Source organism: Vicugna pacos, chromosome 20, assembly GCF_048564905.1.
Source record: "Vicugna pacos chromosome 20, VicPac4, whole genome shotgun sequence".
NCBI classification, from domain to species: domain Eukaryota; kingdom Metazoa; phylum Chordata; class Mammalia; order Artiodactyla; family Camelidae; genus Vicugna; species Vicugna pacos.
In genome coordinates this window covers 32,379,039-32,396,976 of record NC_133006.1, presented here as the reverse complement: position 1 = coordinate 32,396,976, position 17,938 = coordinate 32,379,039, and the positions used below count along the sequence as shown (strand labels likewise).

The window sequence follows — 17,938 nt, the reverse complement described above, 5'->3', positions numbered from 1 at the left end:
CAACAAGCCCAGCCAATAAAGAAGCTGAAGCTCAATGAGAAGCTGTTGTCACCTGAATTTTTACTTTCCTCCAATGAACTTCCACTTTTCCCATGCTGATGACTTCCTTACCTTATCCCACCCTCCTTACTATGAGTCTTCCATATTGTGTAACCCCTCAGAGTATCTATTTGCCTGAGATGCTGCATGATTCACAAACCATTTAATAAAGCCAATTAGATGTTCAAATTTACTCAAAATTTGTTTTTTGATACTACAAATATATACATAGGTACACATACACACATTTTTGTCAAAAGGATGATAACGGGTTTAAAAAAATGTTTTTTAGAATACTTATCTTTTCTACCTAAAAACCAAACATTCAATAGTCAGTTTTTAAGGAAAATATTTTCCCATTGTTTATTAAGGTATCTAAAAAGCTCCCCAGAAATTCTAAGAATAGCAGTATGATCAACAGTAAAAATGTGTCACTCAGTGTTCTTTATTATTTTAAACTCTGAATTATAATTTAAAAAATTCAGTTCCTCATTCTCACGAGCCATATGGTAATTCTCAAGAGCACCATTTCTTGGTAGCAGCTACCAAAGTGGGCACAGCAGACACAGAACATTTTCATAATCTCAGAAAGTTCTACTGGGCAGTGATATTCTAGAACAAAACTAAAAACAGAGCAAATCAGAGAAGAATCTAATAAGCTTCACCTCTCTTACATATAAATAATTTTCATGATCATTTGTATCTTTAGAGGACCCCTATCTAGGTGCTTACACACATACACACACACACACACACACAACCCTGAACACACATATAAACAAATCACTTTGCCATTTAGTATGCTCTTATTACCATAATATAAAAAGAAAAAGTTACGGAAATTGCCTGGTTTGGTAATGTACCCAAGCCAAGAAATCAGCATTAAAAAGTAATTTCTAGTTGGACACATGCCTGGGGTACTTGGAAGAAGCAAATATAAAACCTCTTTGCAGGAATTTATGCAGCCTCAGCCAGGCCACCAGACTCCTACAGATAAACTGCTGAAGATGAACACACCTAAAGAATCGTGACCTGCTTTAGGAAGCACAGTTATCAACAGATAAAACAAACAGTTGCATTGAAGCTCCAACAACTTCAGAGAACAGTTTTCAAACAAAGGTAACAAAATAAGTAAAAATAAAATTATTAAAACACACAATGGAGTAAAATCAAGACTTTACCAATAGAGACCAGGCCTATCCAAAAAAGGACTTCCTAAACTTCTACAAGTGAAAAACAGAGACACAAAATTTAAAACTCAATAGAATGGTTAAGCACAGATAAAACATGAGAGGGAATTGGTGGACTTGAGGATAGGTTTGAAGAAATAATGACTATCCCTTCTTAACCCCATGTCCTGCTCTTGCTGTGTCTCCAATCCCATTTCCACCTTCACATCCAAGATTCTTGGCCCACTTCCTCACCTCCCATTCTTTCTTCTTTGCATCTTTTCCTTCCATATCCACACCCGCATGCACCTAAGCATCTCATGGTTGCTCGTGTCTTCCTGATTGCTATATTCCATTGAATCCCTTTAGCTGCTATTTTGACCTCTTCTTTAAATGTTCTCTTCCCTTGGATTCCATCATTTTATCCTGCATCCGCTGCCTCTCTGACTCCCTTGTCTCAGCCTCCTCAATGGCTGGTCTTCAGACTATCCCTAAAACATTGGTTTAACCCTTTCACTATACACTCCAGATCCACTTCCAACACAGGCAACACTGACAATGACCAGTTGTACATCTTTAGTGTGCAGCTCTACAGCCCTAAATCCAATGTGCAACTGGAAATCTTCACATTGATGTTCCAAAGACGCCTCAAATCCAAAGTATCCCAAAGCGAACTCATTACCATTCATTACCTATCATCCTCCAAACCTGTTCCTCCTCTTGAATTCCTTATTTTGATTTAGTAGTACCATTGTTCATCCAGTCTCTCAAGACAGAAATCTGCGATCATTGCTGACTTCTCCTTTTCTTTTACTAAGTGAATTTCCATCCCGTCTCCATGCACATCATTAAACTTTGCTGATTCTCAGATAATTCTGAAATACATTTTGTTCTTCACTTCTTTTGCTACTTGCTGTGTTCCCATGACAATACCATAACAGTATCCTAAACAATCTCCCTTCCTCCAGTCCTGCAAACCCAGATACTTTTACACTGATCAGCTTTGCAGGTTATAATGATCACTTTGGAAAAAGCACTTATCTTCCTGTGTCATAATTATTACTTCTATACCTTCTCCACCAGGCTTTGCATTACCATACTTGAGCATTCCCAGCACAGAGCCTGGAGCAAAGTATACTGAATGGATGAACCAACCACTAGCCTGAGGTCATAGGAAAGGAGGAAACTGGGCAGGCTGGGGAAGGAGGAAGAGCAGGGTAAAAAGACATGGAATTAAAATTGGGTATGAGGAAATCTACCGAATAAAATCATTTTTAGATATAGTGTTAAAAAAGAGTATTATCAAATTACCATGTTGTATGTATGTATTTTATCTGTCAAGTTTATAAAAAGAGCATGAAAAAAAAATCCAGAGTTTCTAATGAAGGATACAGCATAAAGCTAAATTCTATTTGAACTTGGAATAAGTAAAAAATTAAGGAATAGTATGATTTGACCATTAAATATCTTAACAATATATCATACAACACAAAGCCTACAAATTCCATGAATCACACATGCTATTATTGTTAGTCTCAGTTTTTCATCACTTAGAAGTGTCTATGGCTGATATTAACAGAATAATTTGCAATGAATGTAGTTCTCTTCATAAAAATGTATGTTCTGAATTATAATGTTGTGCATTAATGAATACTGTTTTAGGACTTCACTTTATACTTGATTATAAAATAATTCAAGACATCATTAAAAATATATTATCCTGTCAATTCTCAAATTTTTACATACTATAGCCCAGTTTAGGAATTTTTCGTACAATGAAGTTATCTGAATAACTGCTTTTTAAATAATACATTACCCTGGGTAACAACAACTAACTTTATTCAGTAGTTGTATGTCAGGCACAGAGCCAAGTGATTTACATGTTTTGTCTACTATTAGCCCCATTTATCACAAGATGGAATTGAAGATTAGATAAAAGAAGTATCTTATCTAAGGTCACCCAGCCAGTCAAGGCAGAATCAGCTACTCTGAGGCCAGTTCTCTAAATATTGCTCACACAGCGCTCTGCAAGCAGAAAGCAAATCCTCGAGAATCCAGTATGGCCCTACTTTTGGTACAACTGAGCAAACAGATAGAAAGGGCCAGTCTATTCCTGAAAACGAGACACTAATTTTCATATATTTTCAAATAAGATATGTTAAGTAGTCGTTTACTTCTCTTACCTCGCATTTTCTTTTGGAGTGAGGGTGACCTCTCCATCAGAAGCAATATCAATTTCACAGTGCTCAGGCTGAATTCCTATCCCAAAGAGCTGGATGTCCTGAGAGGTGTCTGCTCCCACCCTGGTATGGTCCTGGAAACAGACCATTAAAGAAAAAAATGTACACTGACAAGTAGCTCAGCAAAAATGTATCACAATCAATCTGAATAACCCAGCAGCATATGCATGATAGTATTAGATGAATCAGACAGGAGATGCGAGACCCAGCGCATCGGAATTCAAAAGCTTACCTTAATACACTAAATTTAAAATACATTTAAACACTACAGGAAAAAAAGAAAGAAAGAAGAAACCCAATCAATAGGGATTAGCTATTGTTTTAAAATATAAAGAAACCAGACTCGACAGCAGAACACTTTGAGCTCCAATTTTTTTTTTAATTAAAAAAAAAATTTGGGGGGTGGTAATTAGGTTTACTTATTTATTTATTAATGGAAGTCCTGGGGATTCAACCCAGGACCTTGTGCATTCTAAGCAAGCACTCTAACACTGAGCTATAGCCTCCTCCCCGCTTGAGCTCCAATCTTACCTTGACAGACTTAGTATTATTGTGACCGTGGTCAAGCCATTTCACAACTTCTTTCTCTCTCTTTCCCTTTTTTTTTTTTTTTTTTGGCAAAACCAGGACAATATTATTAATTTGATCTAATAAACAGAATTCTTTCAAGGATCACCCGAGTTACCAGTGAAAGTGCTTTGAAAACAGCTGGATAAATTCAAGAACCTCTAAAAGTAGTTTCATGGAAAGTCCTATTTTCAAATATATAACTTTTAAAATGGTAACAAAGGTTGAGCTGAGTTCTAAATACTGTTTTACATGGTACTGAAGCCTGCGGGTTCTACAATGTACACATTGGCATGACTTTAAGTACCTCAAACCCCAGACGTACGAGCACTGTGACTCTCATGACTCAAGCCCACCACTCCTCCCCTTTGTTTGTTCTGTTGCTCTAAAAATCATCAAGTCAGTATGATAATAATACTTCCTTATTCAACAGAGAAAGTATAAGGTTTGGTCTTTCAAAATTAAGACTTCAGAACAATTCCTGACCCCGTCACCACTTCCTAGATGAACAGATCCTTAAGTCCCTTAGTGGCCTCTGAATAAACCAGGGGTTACTTAGTTGTTTCCTGTTTGTCTCTGGAGAAAACAGAATAGAAACGATGACAGAAGACTGAGGATACTTTCTTCAACTCTAGCTTATTCTCCACTGCATTCTGTAGAGTCACCAGGCAGGTCAGAATCCTTGACAAAGCAGCTGAGACCTGCAGCAGTACACTCTGCAGTGATGTCAGTGGTATCACCCTGAGGCCCGAGGGCCACATCCAAAAGGCTATACCCCATCTCCACATTTGAAGGGTGTTTATGGGACCAAAAGTTATTTCCTGAGGATGCAGGTTTAGAAGGGATGGCCATGGAAGAACCCTGGCTGTCTAATCTACCACAAGAGTCTGCTTTAGGCTTGTTCCCATCTTGAGATCTCCTTAGAATTACTCAGAAGCATAATGGTGACTCTCCAGAGCGTCTCAGGATCCTTGTTGCTATCACCAGGGACCCCCCTCACACCCTCAGCTGCTCACTCGTGCCCCTCTGATGCCTGCACAGGAAATCAGCCCAACGGCACAGTGCCAGGATGACACAAAATAGCTGGCTTTCACTCCCAAGGGTAACCTGATGATACTACTAACCCTCTCTCTTTTCATGAGGGCAAAGCTGGGTACAAGAAGCAAAATCATAGAGACAGGCATCCAGACTCAAGTGGAAATCGTACAGGAATGAATCTGGGTTGCAACTATCCATTAATATATTCACTTACCTTTAAATAATAAACCAGAAGTTCATTGAGAGCAGGGTCTGCATTTAGGTTGACTAAGTAGCACTTGTCATCCCCCACCTTGATACCAGAAGTCTCCAGGGAAATCCCCATACTTTCAAGTTGTCGTTGCCTCTCCTGCGCACAAAAACAGACAAAAGCAGGGAAGCTCTATTTGTTGCTCTATTCATGAGTTGTATCCATGGAAAGCTTAAGTCACTGTTTCTGGGGACAATGCCAATGAAATTACACATTCTATTCAGCTCAACCAACTTTACTGAGAGCCTGAAATACACGACATCTTCTGTTGGTGTCTTAGGGGCACCAAGAGTGAACCAGACACCATCTTGCCCTTAAGGGGCTTACAGTCCAGTGGAGGGGATAAGACCACACAAGTGAATCTAAAGAGGAGAGCCCTGTGCCACTGGGGAGAAACAATGTGCCGCAGGGCTTCAAAGGAGAGAGACTGTGATGGGTTAAGAGTTCAAGAAAGACTTCAGGAAGAGAATACACTTGAGACGGTTCTTGAAGCGTAAAAAGAATTTCAACAGGAAGAACTAGGGGAGCAGCAAGGTTAAGGGCAGAGTGTTCTTGGGGAAGGGCATAGGAGAGCAGAGAAAAGACTCTGGGCATACTGGATGGTTTCAGGGGTCAAGAACCCCTAGTAAATGTGGGAAAGTAGTGGGAAATGGGGCTGGAAGAGCAGGCTGGGTTCCTATTGCAGAGGACCTTGAAGTCATTCACTTATTCAAGAAATAAGTATGTATTTAGGTACTGATCTAGGGCTGGGAACACAGCAGCAAAAAACTTCAGTTCCTTCTTTCATGCAAACTTATATTCTAGTGGAAGAAGACAGACCATAAAAAAAAACAGCCATGTAAAATACAGAATTTCCAGTGGTGTTAAGTGCTCTGACGTGACTATAAAGCAATGGAGGAGTTACAGAAAGTTAGGTGTATGTCTGTGATATCTACAAGCAACATACAAGCAGAGGGCTGGACTAGGTCCCCAGCTACTGATTTCAAGCTACCCGATTGGGATGGTCCAATACTTACAAGTGGTCAATAAGATTAAAACGTTCATGAAATGCACAGTGTAGAGATTCATATCATACACACATACTCACGCGTGTCTACAGATTAGTCCTTGCTTACTATTTTAGCTCAAGCAAAGTTCATACAGCATTTTCTAACAAGCCCAAAGAAGCAAACACACTGAAAAAATTAGGATGCGCCGTCTGTTATAAAGTCTCTGCCAATCAGGTATAGCTGCATGCTTCGCCAGGTGATCTAAAATCACGGAACAGACTTTTGTTTAAATGCGAAGAGCAGGACACGCTAAAGGCATTTCCTGTACCACGCCTGCACAAATCCAGTGCTCTCCAACACTTCTAGCAAATACATGGACCAAACTGTACTTGATAAAAGACAATGAAGTCAGTGTCTGGAAAGGATCTTTGCAGGCTCTGGTTCAGCAGAAAGAGGTCCTCAAAGGTCTTTTTGAGGATGACAAGCGGCGAGACAGAAAAGATGGCAAATGCAAAGAATCGCAATATTTTAGGCCTAAGTTATCAAGCTACCTGTGCAATTTCTTCTGTTTTCCTCAGCTTCTCCTCCCAAGTCACTGTTAGTTCTTTTATCAGCTTTTCAGACTCTTCCAGCTTCTCCTTCAGTTCAGGGGCCTTCATAGCCTTTAAAATGAAAGCAGAGATACCTGATTTTCTAATTTTTTCCATCATTATATACAAGACAACCCCTTACTGTCCTTCTTAAGCGGTTACCAACAGTCTATTGGAAGAAATTAAGCCACACATTGTCAGAGGGGTTTTAGACCTGTATTAATCAAATGAAATGAAAGTAACTTTTTAAAGGAGAAAAAGAAATTCCAATGCCCTGAATTAAACTGATACAAATCATCACAGAGTAATTTTATCCATCATACTTAAATTTCATATTTAAAGACCTAAAAGATGCTAAAGGTCATCTTCAAAACAGAAAAGTGCGAGAACAAATGACTGAAGTAGATTTCTTTCTCAGTCAGACAGAGATCAACACCCATCACCAACACACACATTCCAGTTATACTAACTTACCAGGAAAGGTGGAGATTCTTCTCATTTATTTTAAAATTTCAGTCCGGGCCATTTAAACTACTTTTCTCAGAGATGGTAATAAATCTAAGCATATTTATTACTCACTTGGAAACAGGACATCTGGTGAAAAGGGCAGTAATTTCCCTCTGAGTTTGCTCAGTGAGAATAATTTAGGGGTCTAAATATAGATCTATGCAGCCTAAGAAATCTAGGCGGGGGGACTTTACTTGGCCACAATGTGCTTTGACACCCTAGAGTAACAAGAGCCCCTGTAGAGTGTAACTCTCATTCGGACAAGAAGTTGACGTGGTGACGATCTGGAGGCTGGCTGAGTATGCCTGGGTCTCCGTGTTCACATAGCCCGAGAGGGACATTTAGTGCTGGGTTCCAAGGGACACACATGAAAATTCTAGGTGAACCTGCTGTGGCTCCTCTTCTCTACCCTTTGGCCAGGCACTGTTCTGGCTGCCTGACCTGTCACAGTAAAAATGCAGATTCAGAGACAAGAGGGAGGCCAGAGATCATCCTCCTAAAAACAAGTTTCAGAGCCTTTACACTTTCCTCCTAGGATCATGACTCTCGTCAAAGTTTATCAGCATTTTGGTGTCTCTGGTGTTCTGCTGCCCTTCTTGGCATCAGTAACAAAAATTATGCTTGATGCACTCAGTGATGATTATAATAATGATCATAACAAAAATAGCAACATTTATCGAGCACTTAGTGACGGGCAAGGCATTGTGTTAAGTCCTTTCCAGTATCAGTGTTGTATTAGGGGTTAGAGACAAAAAGAAAATTAATAAAACACAGCATCCTGCACTTTAGGAGCCCATAGCCCGGAAGAAGAGAAAGACATGTAAACAAATATTTACAATGCCACTCCACGATCACCAGTAAATGGAGTATTCAGATCCCTGGCTTTGACTTCTTTTTGTTTGTGGAGTCAGAAGAGAGTGGTATGAAGGAATGTGAACTGAGAAGCCTTAGGTGCACATCCAAGCCCCAGCATGCAGAAGCATGTGAGTGAAGTCAAGGCGCTTGGCTTCCATCTCAGTCCTAATATCTATTCAATGAGACAGAGCCTCACCCGGCAACAGCTATTCAGAAGGGAGTATGGTTATTAAAGTCTGAGTAAAGCCCAGGAAAGAAGGTAACAATGCAAAATTATTGATATTGCTCCCTGTCAGCAGCTGATATAAATGAAAACATAAAAGGAGACTTCTGAATTATTCCTTATGTTTAATTATTCTTGATCATCTTGCCTTCTACGATTTAGTGAGGAGGTGACAGAGAACTGACTTCTCTGAAAATGGCAAGGCCCAGTGGGAATATAATCTACAAGGTTCATCAAAACAGCACACTTGGTTCTTAGGATTTCACATCGGAAGAGATCTGGGCTCAAGGGCAACTGACTGACAGAAGCAAACAATTAGGCAGTGGCAGGACCTCTCCCTTAACTGCCTGCTTCCTCCACTGCCAGGACCTGGGACACAGCCTTGTGCTACACTCCTGCGGCCCCCACGGTGCTTAGCACAGAGAAGGTGCCCTTCAACCACACGGAGATGAGCTGCAAGTGAGCACGTCCTCAGCACTCAGACACCATAAGCCGGGGAGCCTGGAACACAGGGAGCACCAGGCTGACAGTACCTCCGCCTGCGAGAGCTGCTCTCTGAGTTTCTCCACTTCCTCCCGCAGCTCCCGGATGACTTTTGCATTGGGGTCCTCATTCACAATGGCATGGTTAACGATTCTTTTGGCCCGATCTGCGTATCTTAGTGTGGAGAGGGTCTCTTCATAGTTGTCCGCTGCTGGGCTGATGGTGGCGATCATAGAGGTCTGGCTGTTGCCCCCCAGATTGTCCTGCAGAATATTTCAAAGATCATATTTGGAAACGAGGCTCATTCTACGCACAACACACATGAGGAAAGCAGTAAACATGCACGGGTCACATTCTCAGCGAAGACAACATGACATGGAAATGAGTCTGTATTCCACAAATAATTTTATAGCAAAATGAAAGGAGATCTCTCTTCACAGCAATGCATAGTGCCTGCTGAACAGCATTTTAATGGAAAAAGGCAACAGGAATGAGCTTTCATTCTGCATGTTTAGGAATCAGGATAATAGCATTGTCAGGAGTTCGCTGTGTAGTTACCTCATTAGCTCTGCACACATCTCAGCTGCCACCCCTGAAACAGCCAGTTTCTGGCTGGAAAAGAAACACTGGAACAATGAATTACCTTAAGAAGCCAAGTGAGGACCGAATCCCGATAAGGCACAAATTTGTTTTTACCCTTGCCAGCTGCCTGGTCAGCCAACGATGAGATAACCAACCCCAAGGTTGTAAGTGACCTGCCAAGAGAAAAAGACAAAAGTTAGCTTTATGAAATATTGATTTTGTTTCCATAAAACAAAAATCCTTCTAGGTGGTAAGTATAAAATATGCTGAACAATAAGTCCCTAAAGTTGATAGAATCAAGTCTACGTTAATTTGCCAGGAGGCTGAGAAAAGGGAAAACAAGAAGTAACCCCATTAATTTAAGAGAATTAATTTAGAATCCCCATAAGGATCTATTCTGTTCAATCACAGGACATGTGAAACATACATTTTAGAACCTGGAAACATACATATAAAAGATCACACTAGAGAATTTTAATTAACTCCAAATATATGTTAAAGGTCTGAACCATTTTCTCTTTGGGTCTAATCTGGGCCATTCTGGACCCTGATTTCCCCACAATTATCATGTAACTTGCAGAGCACCCCTCCACTACATGTTAAAGTTATATCCTGCTCATCTGCTTAAAGCAGGCAAGCTTGTTTCATTATGGAGTGACTACAGTTGAACGAAGGCAAAAAACTACCCAAGCAGAGTCTTGGAAGCCTTCCCAGGCCTACTGGGTCAGAACCAGTGAGGGTTATCTCCAGGCGACTTACATGCACATTAAATTTTGAGAAGCCCTGGCTGAACAATAGTCAAAGTGATACGTGCATTTGGGTGCCAGGCCGATGAGTCTCAAAATGTGGCGCTGGGACCAGCAGCACCAACATGACTTTGGACCCTGTTAGAAACGCACATTCTCAGGCCCCACCCCAGGCCGACTGTATCAGACACGCATAGTGAGACCCAGGAATCTGAGCTTGAACGAGCCTTCCAGGTGATTCTGATGCAGGTAGAGTCAGAACCACTGGTCTAGACTAATGAGTTTTCCCTGACAGTTAATGCACGTTCTCTGCACTTGGAGAAAAGATCACAGCAGAAACAACAGATCTGTGGAGCTGAGGGACTGAGAACACCCTCTGGTTAAGTACCAACTGCTCTTTTGAAAGAAAATCGACTGGATCCCAAGTTAAGCAGCCAGAAGAGAGCAGTCTCAGGGCACCTCCCTGCAAGGGCAGTTACAACTTATCATAAAGACAAAACCCTTTGTAAATGGTTAAAAAATTGGACGTTCTACCTACTTACAAAAACAAGGAAAGGCACAAATCAGCACGTGACTAGAGTTTAGCAAGTGTAAGGCTACACATCTTTCTTTCTAGTGTTAACAGTAGATTTCCATTAAATAAAAGAATAGAAAAGAATAAAGGCATATTTCTCACAACTCATAATTCTCCAAAGGTGAGTCACTGGAAAAGTCATTGAAATACACAGCAATTCCAAGAGGCAGAAAATGAGCCAGGATTTTAATAACTAACAGCCATTACTGCCAAATGACATAAATATGTACATCATAATTGACAGATCTAAAAGTTAAACAAATCCACCCCAAGAAAAATGAAAACATATGTCCACCCAAAAACTTGTGCAAGGATTCTCATAGCAGCATTATTCACAACAGCCAACATGTGGAAACAGCCCAAATGTCCATCAAATGATGAAGGGAAGAATAAAATGTGGTATGTCCTTATGTTGAAGTATCATAAGGGAGGAATGAATTTCTGATACATGCTACAACACGGATGAGCCTTGAAAATTTGTGGTAAGCGAAAGGCGTCAAAACAAAAAAGGCCACTGTCCTGGGTTGAATAATGTCCCCACCAAACTCACATCCAACAGAACCTCAGATGTGACCTCACTTGGAAGTCGGGTCCTTGCAGATATAATTAGTTAAAATGAGATCACACTGGCTTAGGGAGAGCTCTGATCCAATGACAGACATTACTTATTTTATAACAAAGCCATGAGAAGACACAAAGACACATGGGGGGAACACTTTGTGAAAACGGAGACAGAGACTGGAGCGATGCACCCACTAGCCAAGGAATGCCAGCAACCACGAGAAGGCAGAAGAGGGGCAAGGAGTAGATTTTTCCCTCTGAGCACCCAAGAAGGAACCAACCCTGCCAATCCCCTGATTTTGGACTTCTGGCCTTCAGAGCGGTGAGAAAATACATTTCTATTGTTTTAGCCCATCCAGTTTGTGGTAGTCTGTTCTGTAACACTAGGAAACTGACATGTAGTATTGGATCCCACTTATATATGAAATATCCAAAACAGGCAAATCTATAGAGATGGCGGCTGTGGTTGCCTAGGGCTGGGGAGGTGGGGTAAATGGGGAATGATCTGGACACAGGTTTCTTTTGGGGATGAAGATGTCTTAAACCTAGATTGTGGCGATGGTTACACAGCTCTGTGAATATTATAAAGCTACTGAATTGCATGCTTTAAAATGGTAAAGTATATATGGTATGTAAATTATTTCTCAATACAACTTTCTCAAAAAAAAAATTCAAGTTCAGTCACTCCTCCCAGAGGCAACAATTTTAAGAAAGAAAATGGCATATGATATATATGAGATAGAGGAAAAAAGGAGTTCAGTATAAGGGGAAAAACACATTTTTGCTTTAATATAGAATATAGGCCGTTTTCCACATTTTGCATCTACTGAAATAAAATTTTCATTTGGAAACAATTCTTCAGACTATCCCAGATTTTTAATAACCAAATGCAACAGAAATTAATTCCTATAAAGTATAAAGAGCTTAGTGACTCATAGGTCAATATTAGCAACTCAAAGGTTAACAGTGGTCCTACAGAGCTATAATTTATCCACTTAGAGAAGCTAATCATTCATAGGTGCCACGCCCTTTACCTATAGTGTGCACACATTCAAAACAAGAACTTCATCTAAACCTATTATGGTCCCTCTGAAAGAAAAAGAAATAAACTGCAGAATGAGTGGAACTCATTGATGATTGAGAGGTCACCAGTTTAACCCAGTAACAAGGGGTCCATGCCATCCCCCGCTTCTAGGTTTCCCCTAGAAGCAGTGATCCAGAGGCTCTGAGAATCCCAAGAACCATTTGAAATTTTGCAAGTTCAACACCAGGCATGTATATTTTGATAAGAATTTTATTTCCAGGAAGCTTAAAAACATAACAAAATCACTAACGATGGATCCTAGGAGCCTGAAGGCAAATGGGCAGCTCACACGTGTCCAGAATGGGGTGGGAGGTTGCCTTCTGTTGGTTTTTGGTTTTGTTTTTGTTTTTTTGCCAATTTTAGGGGCTGCAAATGTTACTCTGAGAATCTTTATAATTCTACCAAAGCACTGCTCCTTTTCTGAACCTGTTGGAGGTGGAGATGGTAAGGAAGCTGCAAATCTCCTGAAATCTTTCACCACTAGTTCTAGGGCAGGGGTGGGGCAGAGAAGGGGGAGGGGCTGACTGGAGAGGAAGGAAGACTTTGGGGAGGGGATAACGTTAATAAACAGACAGCCATCTAAACAATGTAGAAATCTGGATCAAAAGGAAAGTAAATAAAACAAAATAAGATTAAAAACAAAATAAAAAGGCTTACTGAAAAAAAAAAAACAACAACACATTGACATGATTCAACCTTCTTTTGCTTTTTTGTTTGTTTTTCTATACCTTGCTCAAACCTACATAGTTTCCCTTGAAACCCTAACCACTAGATTCCTTCCCTTAGGAGTAGATCTGATGTGATGTTGAGCTATTTGTACTGTTTAGGATGGATTTCAAGCTATTTAACCCATGTTTCCAACCATCTTTTTCTAAGATCATCAGTGTAGTCCTTACTAAACTTTATTAGAGTTTTTTTCCCCATCTCTTTCTACTTAGATTGTGATCGCCCTGGAGGCAGACACTACTGTGCCTGGCTCACAGGAAGCACTCAGTCAGTATTTGCCAAGTTAAACTGAGTCTACAACAGAACATGGACTGCTCTTTAAAAAGGACTAATTCTGTGATGGTTTCGGTACACTCTGTGGGTGCTGGCCCAGTGACCATTCCTCCCTTCTTACTTGCTAACAGAAGCCTGATTTTCCCGGGAAGTGTGTGCCAAGCTAAACGCTACTTTCCAGAGTCCTCTGCAGCTCGGAGAAGCCATGAAACACAGTTCTCTCATGAGATGTAGGAAGGTATCACCGGGAGGGGCTTCTAAGCGAGCTCTTGTTCTCCTGATAGAAAAGGTACATCTTCAGCTGACAAAAGCCAGTGGTTCTTTCCCCTTCCTGTTTGGAACACAGATAGGGAGACGATGCCTGGAATGGCAGAGCTGTCTTGAGGTCACGAGAACCATGTGAACACACACTAAGGTTAGTACAGCTGTGTGCCTGACAACACTTCTGAGACGCTGTCCCAGCCTCTGGACTCACTGAGAAAAACAAGCTCATCATTTGGTCGTCACTGCAACTGGTTTCTGTTACAGCAGAATACAATCCTAGGCTTTTACAGAATTAGCTGAAAGGTGATGAAGTTAGTGGAAATGAGTTTAGCACTCTTCTTCAGGAAATCCCCACTCTTTACAGGAAAGGAGGAATACAAAGAATATATGTGGCAAATCATGGGGAAAGGACAGTGCCACCACATGACAGGAGAGGAAAGACATCTAATGATATCTACAGCATGGGCCTCATTTCCACTCACCACTGCTTCCCAGTGGCTAATGCAAATTATTAAACCCAAATGACATTCATCCAACGAATATCATTCCCAATCTCATTTCCATTTCAATTGCCATGGTTTAATTTAAAAAAGTATATACGAACACTTCCAAAAACACATTTGTTCTAGAGATGTTAATATGTGTTACACCTAGGATTCTGTCATCACATAAGTTCAGGGTGTGATGAAGTTACAGAGCATTAATTATTGCAGGACTTCTCAGAGCTTTTAGCACTGTGAATCTCCAAACAAAGGTTTTATAAGAAGCCTTTTTCAAAATTATTTATCTAGGATCTTTTTTTTCCCCAGAGCCACCTGAGAAATTTGTATTTCACAAGGACGCTTTGGGAACACTGAAGGAACAATGGCACGTGCCCCAAAAGATGTGGCTACTGCTTTCCCAGGAGATTCCTGCTCTGTCCTTTGCGGTCTTTGGTGTGAAATACAGAGACCTTTCTTCAGATTTTTTTTTTCCCTCACATGTGGACCCTGCAATGTACAAGTGGTAAATTAACAAGGACACCCCCGCCTGCCCTCGAATAAGGGACAGAAGGCCGACTACTTTCATCACCCCTAAGTACAAGTGCACGTTTGGTTATTCAAGAATACCCATTTACGTGAGGTTTCTGAGAGGACATGAACAAGAGACATGGGGAATACTCAAGAAGAAAAAAAGGAGGATTGCACCATAAGAAATACTAGAAACATTGTGCTTGTAACTTATTATAACATAAATTCTATGACAACCCTAAGAGTAACATATATTAATATCCCTAGAACAAGTGTTGAGTAGAACCCATTTTTGGAAACGTTTAACATATTCTTTATTACCGACTACAGTAATTGAAATGGAAATGAGACTGGCTAAGATAGTCATCAGACGAATACTGTTTGCATTTAGTGGCCGGCAATGCTGAGAATAAAACAGAAGCATTTTCAATGCCATTCCTGGGGTTATCAGAGAGGGTTCCGTGAGCTAAGTGAGTTCTCAGAGCAGCTGAACCAGCCAGACTGCAGCGGCAGGGAAAGGCTTCGTCCTCCCACCCTCAGTAGATAGGTGCAGCACCAGACGAATTTTACAGATGCATCCCCTGCGAAGATGGCCTGAAGCCGACCTATCGCCCTAGTCCTGAACAAGCCATGGAGGTGCGGCCACCCAGCGCATCAGCGCTGCGCGTAAAGGAGTAACGTGCGCTGGAAAGCTCTTAAGAGCTTAAGGGGAGATGAAGCTCCTAAATCCACAGCCCATTAAGCAGACACTAATGTCTGGGTGAAGTCCCGGACAGGTCTGCTTAAGAGGATTATTAACGTTCCATCCAAAGAAGCCCCAACAGGAGGTGGAGAGAAAGCCCAGGAAACATGTGAGCGATTTCTTTAATCCTAGCACTTGACTGGCCACTGACTTTAACGCTTAAAAAGGCCTTTGTAGAACTACCGGGCAGCCGTTTCAATATATTATTTATTTTACCTTATTTGTACATGCTTACACAGAGCTTACTATGTGCAGCTAAGCATGCTCTAAGCACGCTACAAACAGTTACTGATGAATCCTCATAACAGCCTTACAGTGTCGTTTCCTCAACCGCATTTTAGAGTTGAGGAAACTGAAGCTCAGGAAGGTCACACACTTCATTTTTGTAGCTAAGAAACTCCAGTATCTCCTCTGGGAAGCCCTCCCTGAACCTTCCAGCTATGTTGTGACCCACGTTCCCACTGCACCCTGTGGGGAACTTTCCACAGCACTTAATGTCTTAACAGCCCCCCTCCAAAGGTGTCCTTCCCCACTGGACCTTGAACTTCCCGAGGCCAGGGCCTGATCTTACTCATCCCTTTCTTCTTATGCCCAAGTCAGTGTTCAAAACACATCTGCTAAATGGAGCAAAAAAGCGCAGGCCCATTTATCTCTTGTCTGAAATCCTTGGGGCCACGTGTGCTTTGAAATTCAGAATATTTTGGACTTGAGGAAGTCCAGTAGATACACTACACATGACCACCTGGGGCAGCACCTCGCAGTAAAAATTCATTAACATTTCTACAGTTAGGGGGAGGGGATAGCTCAAGTGGTAGAGCGCATGCTTAGCATGCATGAGGTTTGGGTTCAATCCCCAGTACCGCCTCTAAAAATAAATAAATAAATAAACATGTCTACAGCTAAACTTATGAATGGCCACACTAAATGAGTAAATAAAGACCATAAATGAAGATAAAGACCTCATCAGAGTTCAGATGCAGGTTCATTAACAAGTGAGCTATGAAGAAAAACAGAAGAGCACTGGGTTTTCAGAGCACTCTGGATTCTGGAATTTCAGGTGGAGGACTATCGGCCTCTTTCCATAAAGCTCTCTAAGACAGCTGCGCAGACCCCATGGCATGGTCTTACTGTAAGGAGATGTCCCATTCACAGTGACTACGTACCAAGGACCACGCTGAGAACTTGGAGGCCACCTGGTGGACACCTGGATCCATGGTGGGCTCCCGGAGCATATGCGCCAACTCAGGGAGATGGGAGGGACGTGTGCAGTAAAGAAAATAGCCCTGGACTAAGGTTCAGAGGCAGCTCCACTCCCTTCAAGCCAGTAATTTTGGGAAAAGCGTAAGAGCAACTTGGCAAACCCTCACAGGCTGGTAAACGTGTCCTAAAAAACAGCTCCACGCTTGAATGCTGGGTTATGTAGCACTTCTCAACAACACCTGGTCAAGAAAGTCGCCCCCACCTTCTGCTTTTTCAGATGAAGTAACTCACTGCATCTTAGCCTACATGTTCCTTGAGGGCAGCAGTCATGACGTAACAAATGACCACAGACACAGCAGCTTAAAGCAACATAAGGGTATTACCTTCCAGGTCTGGAGGCTAGAAGTCCAGAATGTGCTTCACTGGGCTAAAACCAAGGTGTCAACAGGGCATGTTCCTTCTGGATGCTCTAGGGGAGAATCCGTCTCCTGGCTTGTTCCAGCTTCTGCAAACCACCCCAGCTCCTGGCTCCTGGCCCCTCCTCCATTTCCAGTGGACTGTGAGGTCTTTCTCCCCCTACATCACTCTCACTCTGCTCTCCTACTTCCTCCTTTTACCTGTAAGGAGCTTTGTGATTACATCAGACCCACTGAATAATCCTCTCATCTCAAAACCTTAACTTATTCACATCCGCAAAATCCCTTTGTGAGGTCTCAGATGCACAAGTTTGGGGAATTAGGACCTAGACGTATTTGGGGAGCAGGGAAGCAATATTGTGTCTATGATGGTATCTAAATTCCTCTTGCATCTGCAGCATCTAGTGCAGTGCTAGACACTAGCAGAGACTTATTACTAAATGTCTGCTCAGCTTGTATTCATACGGCTTACATACCTCCAACCAACAGTTTCCTCATCTTTAAGCAGAGATTAAAAATACATATTAGGAACCTCATATGAAAGAGTGCATATGAAAGTGCATTGAAAACTATAAAGAGCCCTAAAAATGTAGATATCTCATAGACTAGTGGTAAGGAAAACATCCATCCATTTGTGAAAGAGCTAATGTATGTATAAGGACAGACAGTAGGATGCTCCAGAGAATTCCATTCAATGCAGCAAGCCATCATGGAAAAGAGCCAGCTGCTGGAGTATCTAAATTACGTGATCATGTGGCTATGAGGCAGTCCAGTTTGGGACACTGCATAATTTAGTGTCCAAATTGAAGT

General features: G+C 41.5%; 1 protein-coding gene across 1 annotated transcript in view; it reads right to left on the bottom strand.

The window, feature by feature from the left end:
- The window catches only part of KIF13A (kinesin family member 13A), a 171,558-nt gene that overhangs the window by 43,938 nt on the left and 109,682 nt on the right, over nucleotides 1–17,938 (bottom strand). The window contains 5 exon segments of the mRNA XM_072945616.1: nucleotides 3,392–3,522; nucleotides 5,268–5,402; nucleotides 6,844–6,954; nucleotides 9,001–9,213; nucleotides 9,594–9,705. Coding sequence (XP_072801717.1) covers nucleotides 3,392–3,522; nucleotides 5,268–5,402; nucleotides 6,844–6,954; nucleotides 9,001–9,213; nucleotides 9,594–9,705 — 702 coding nt within the window.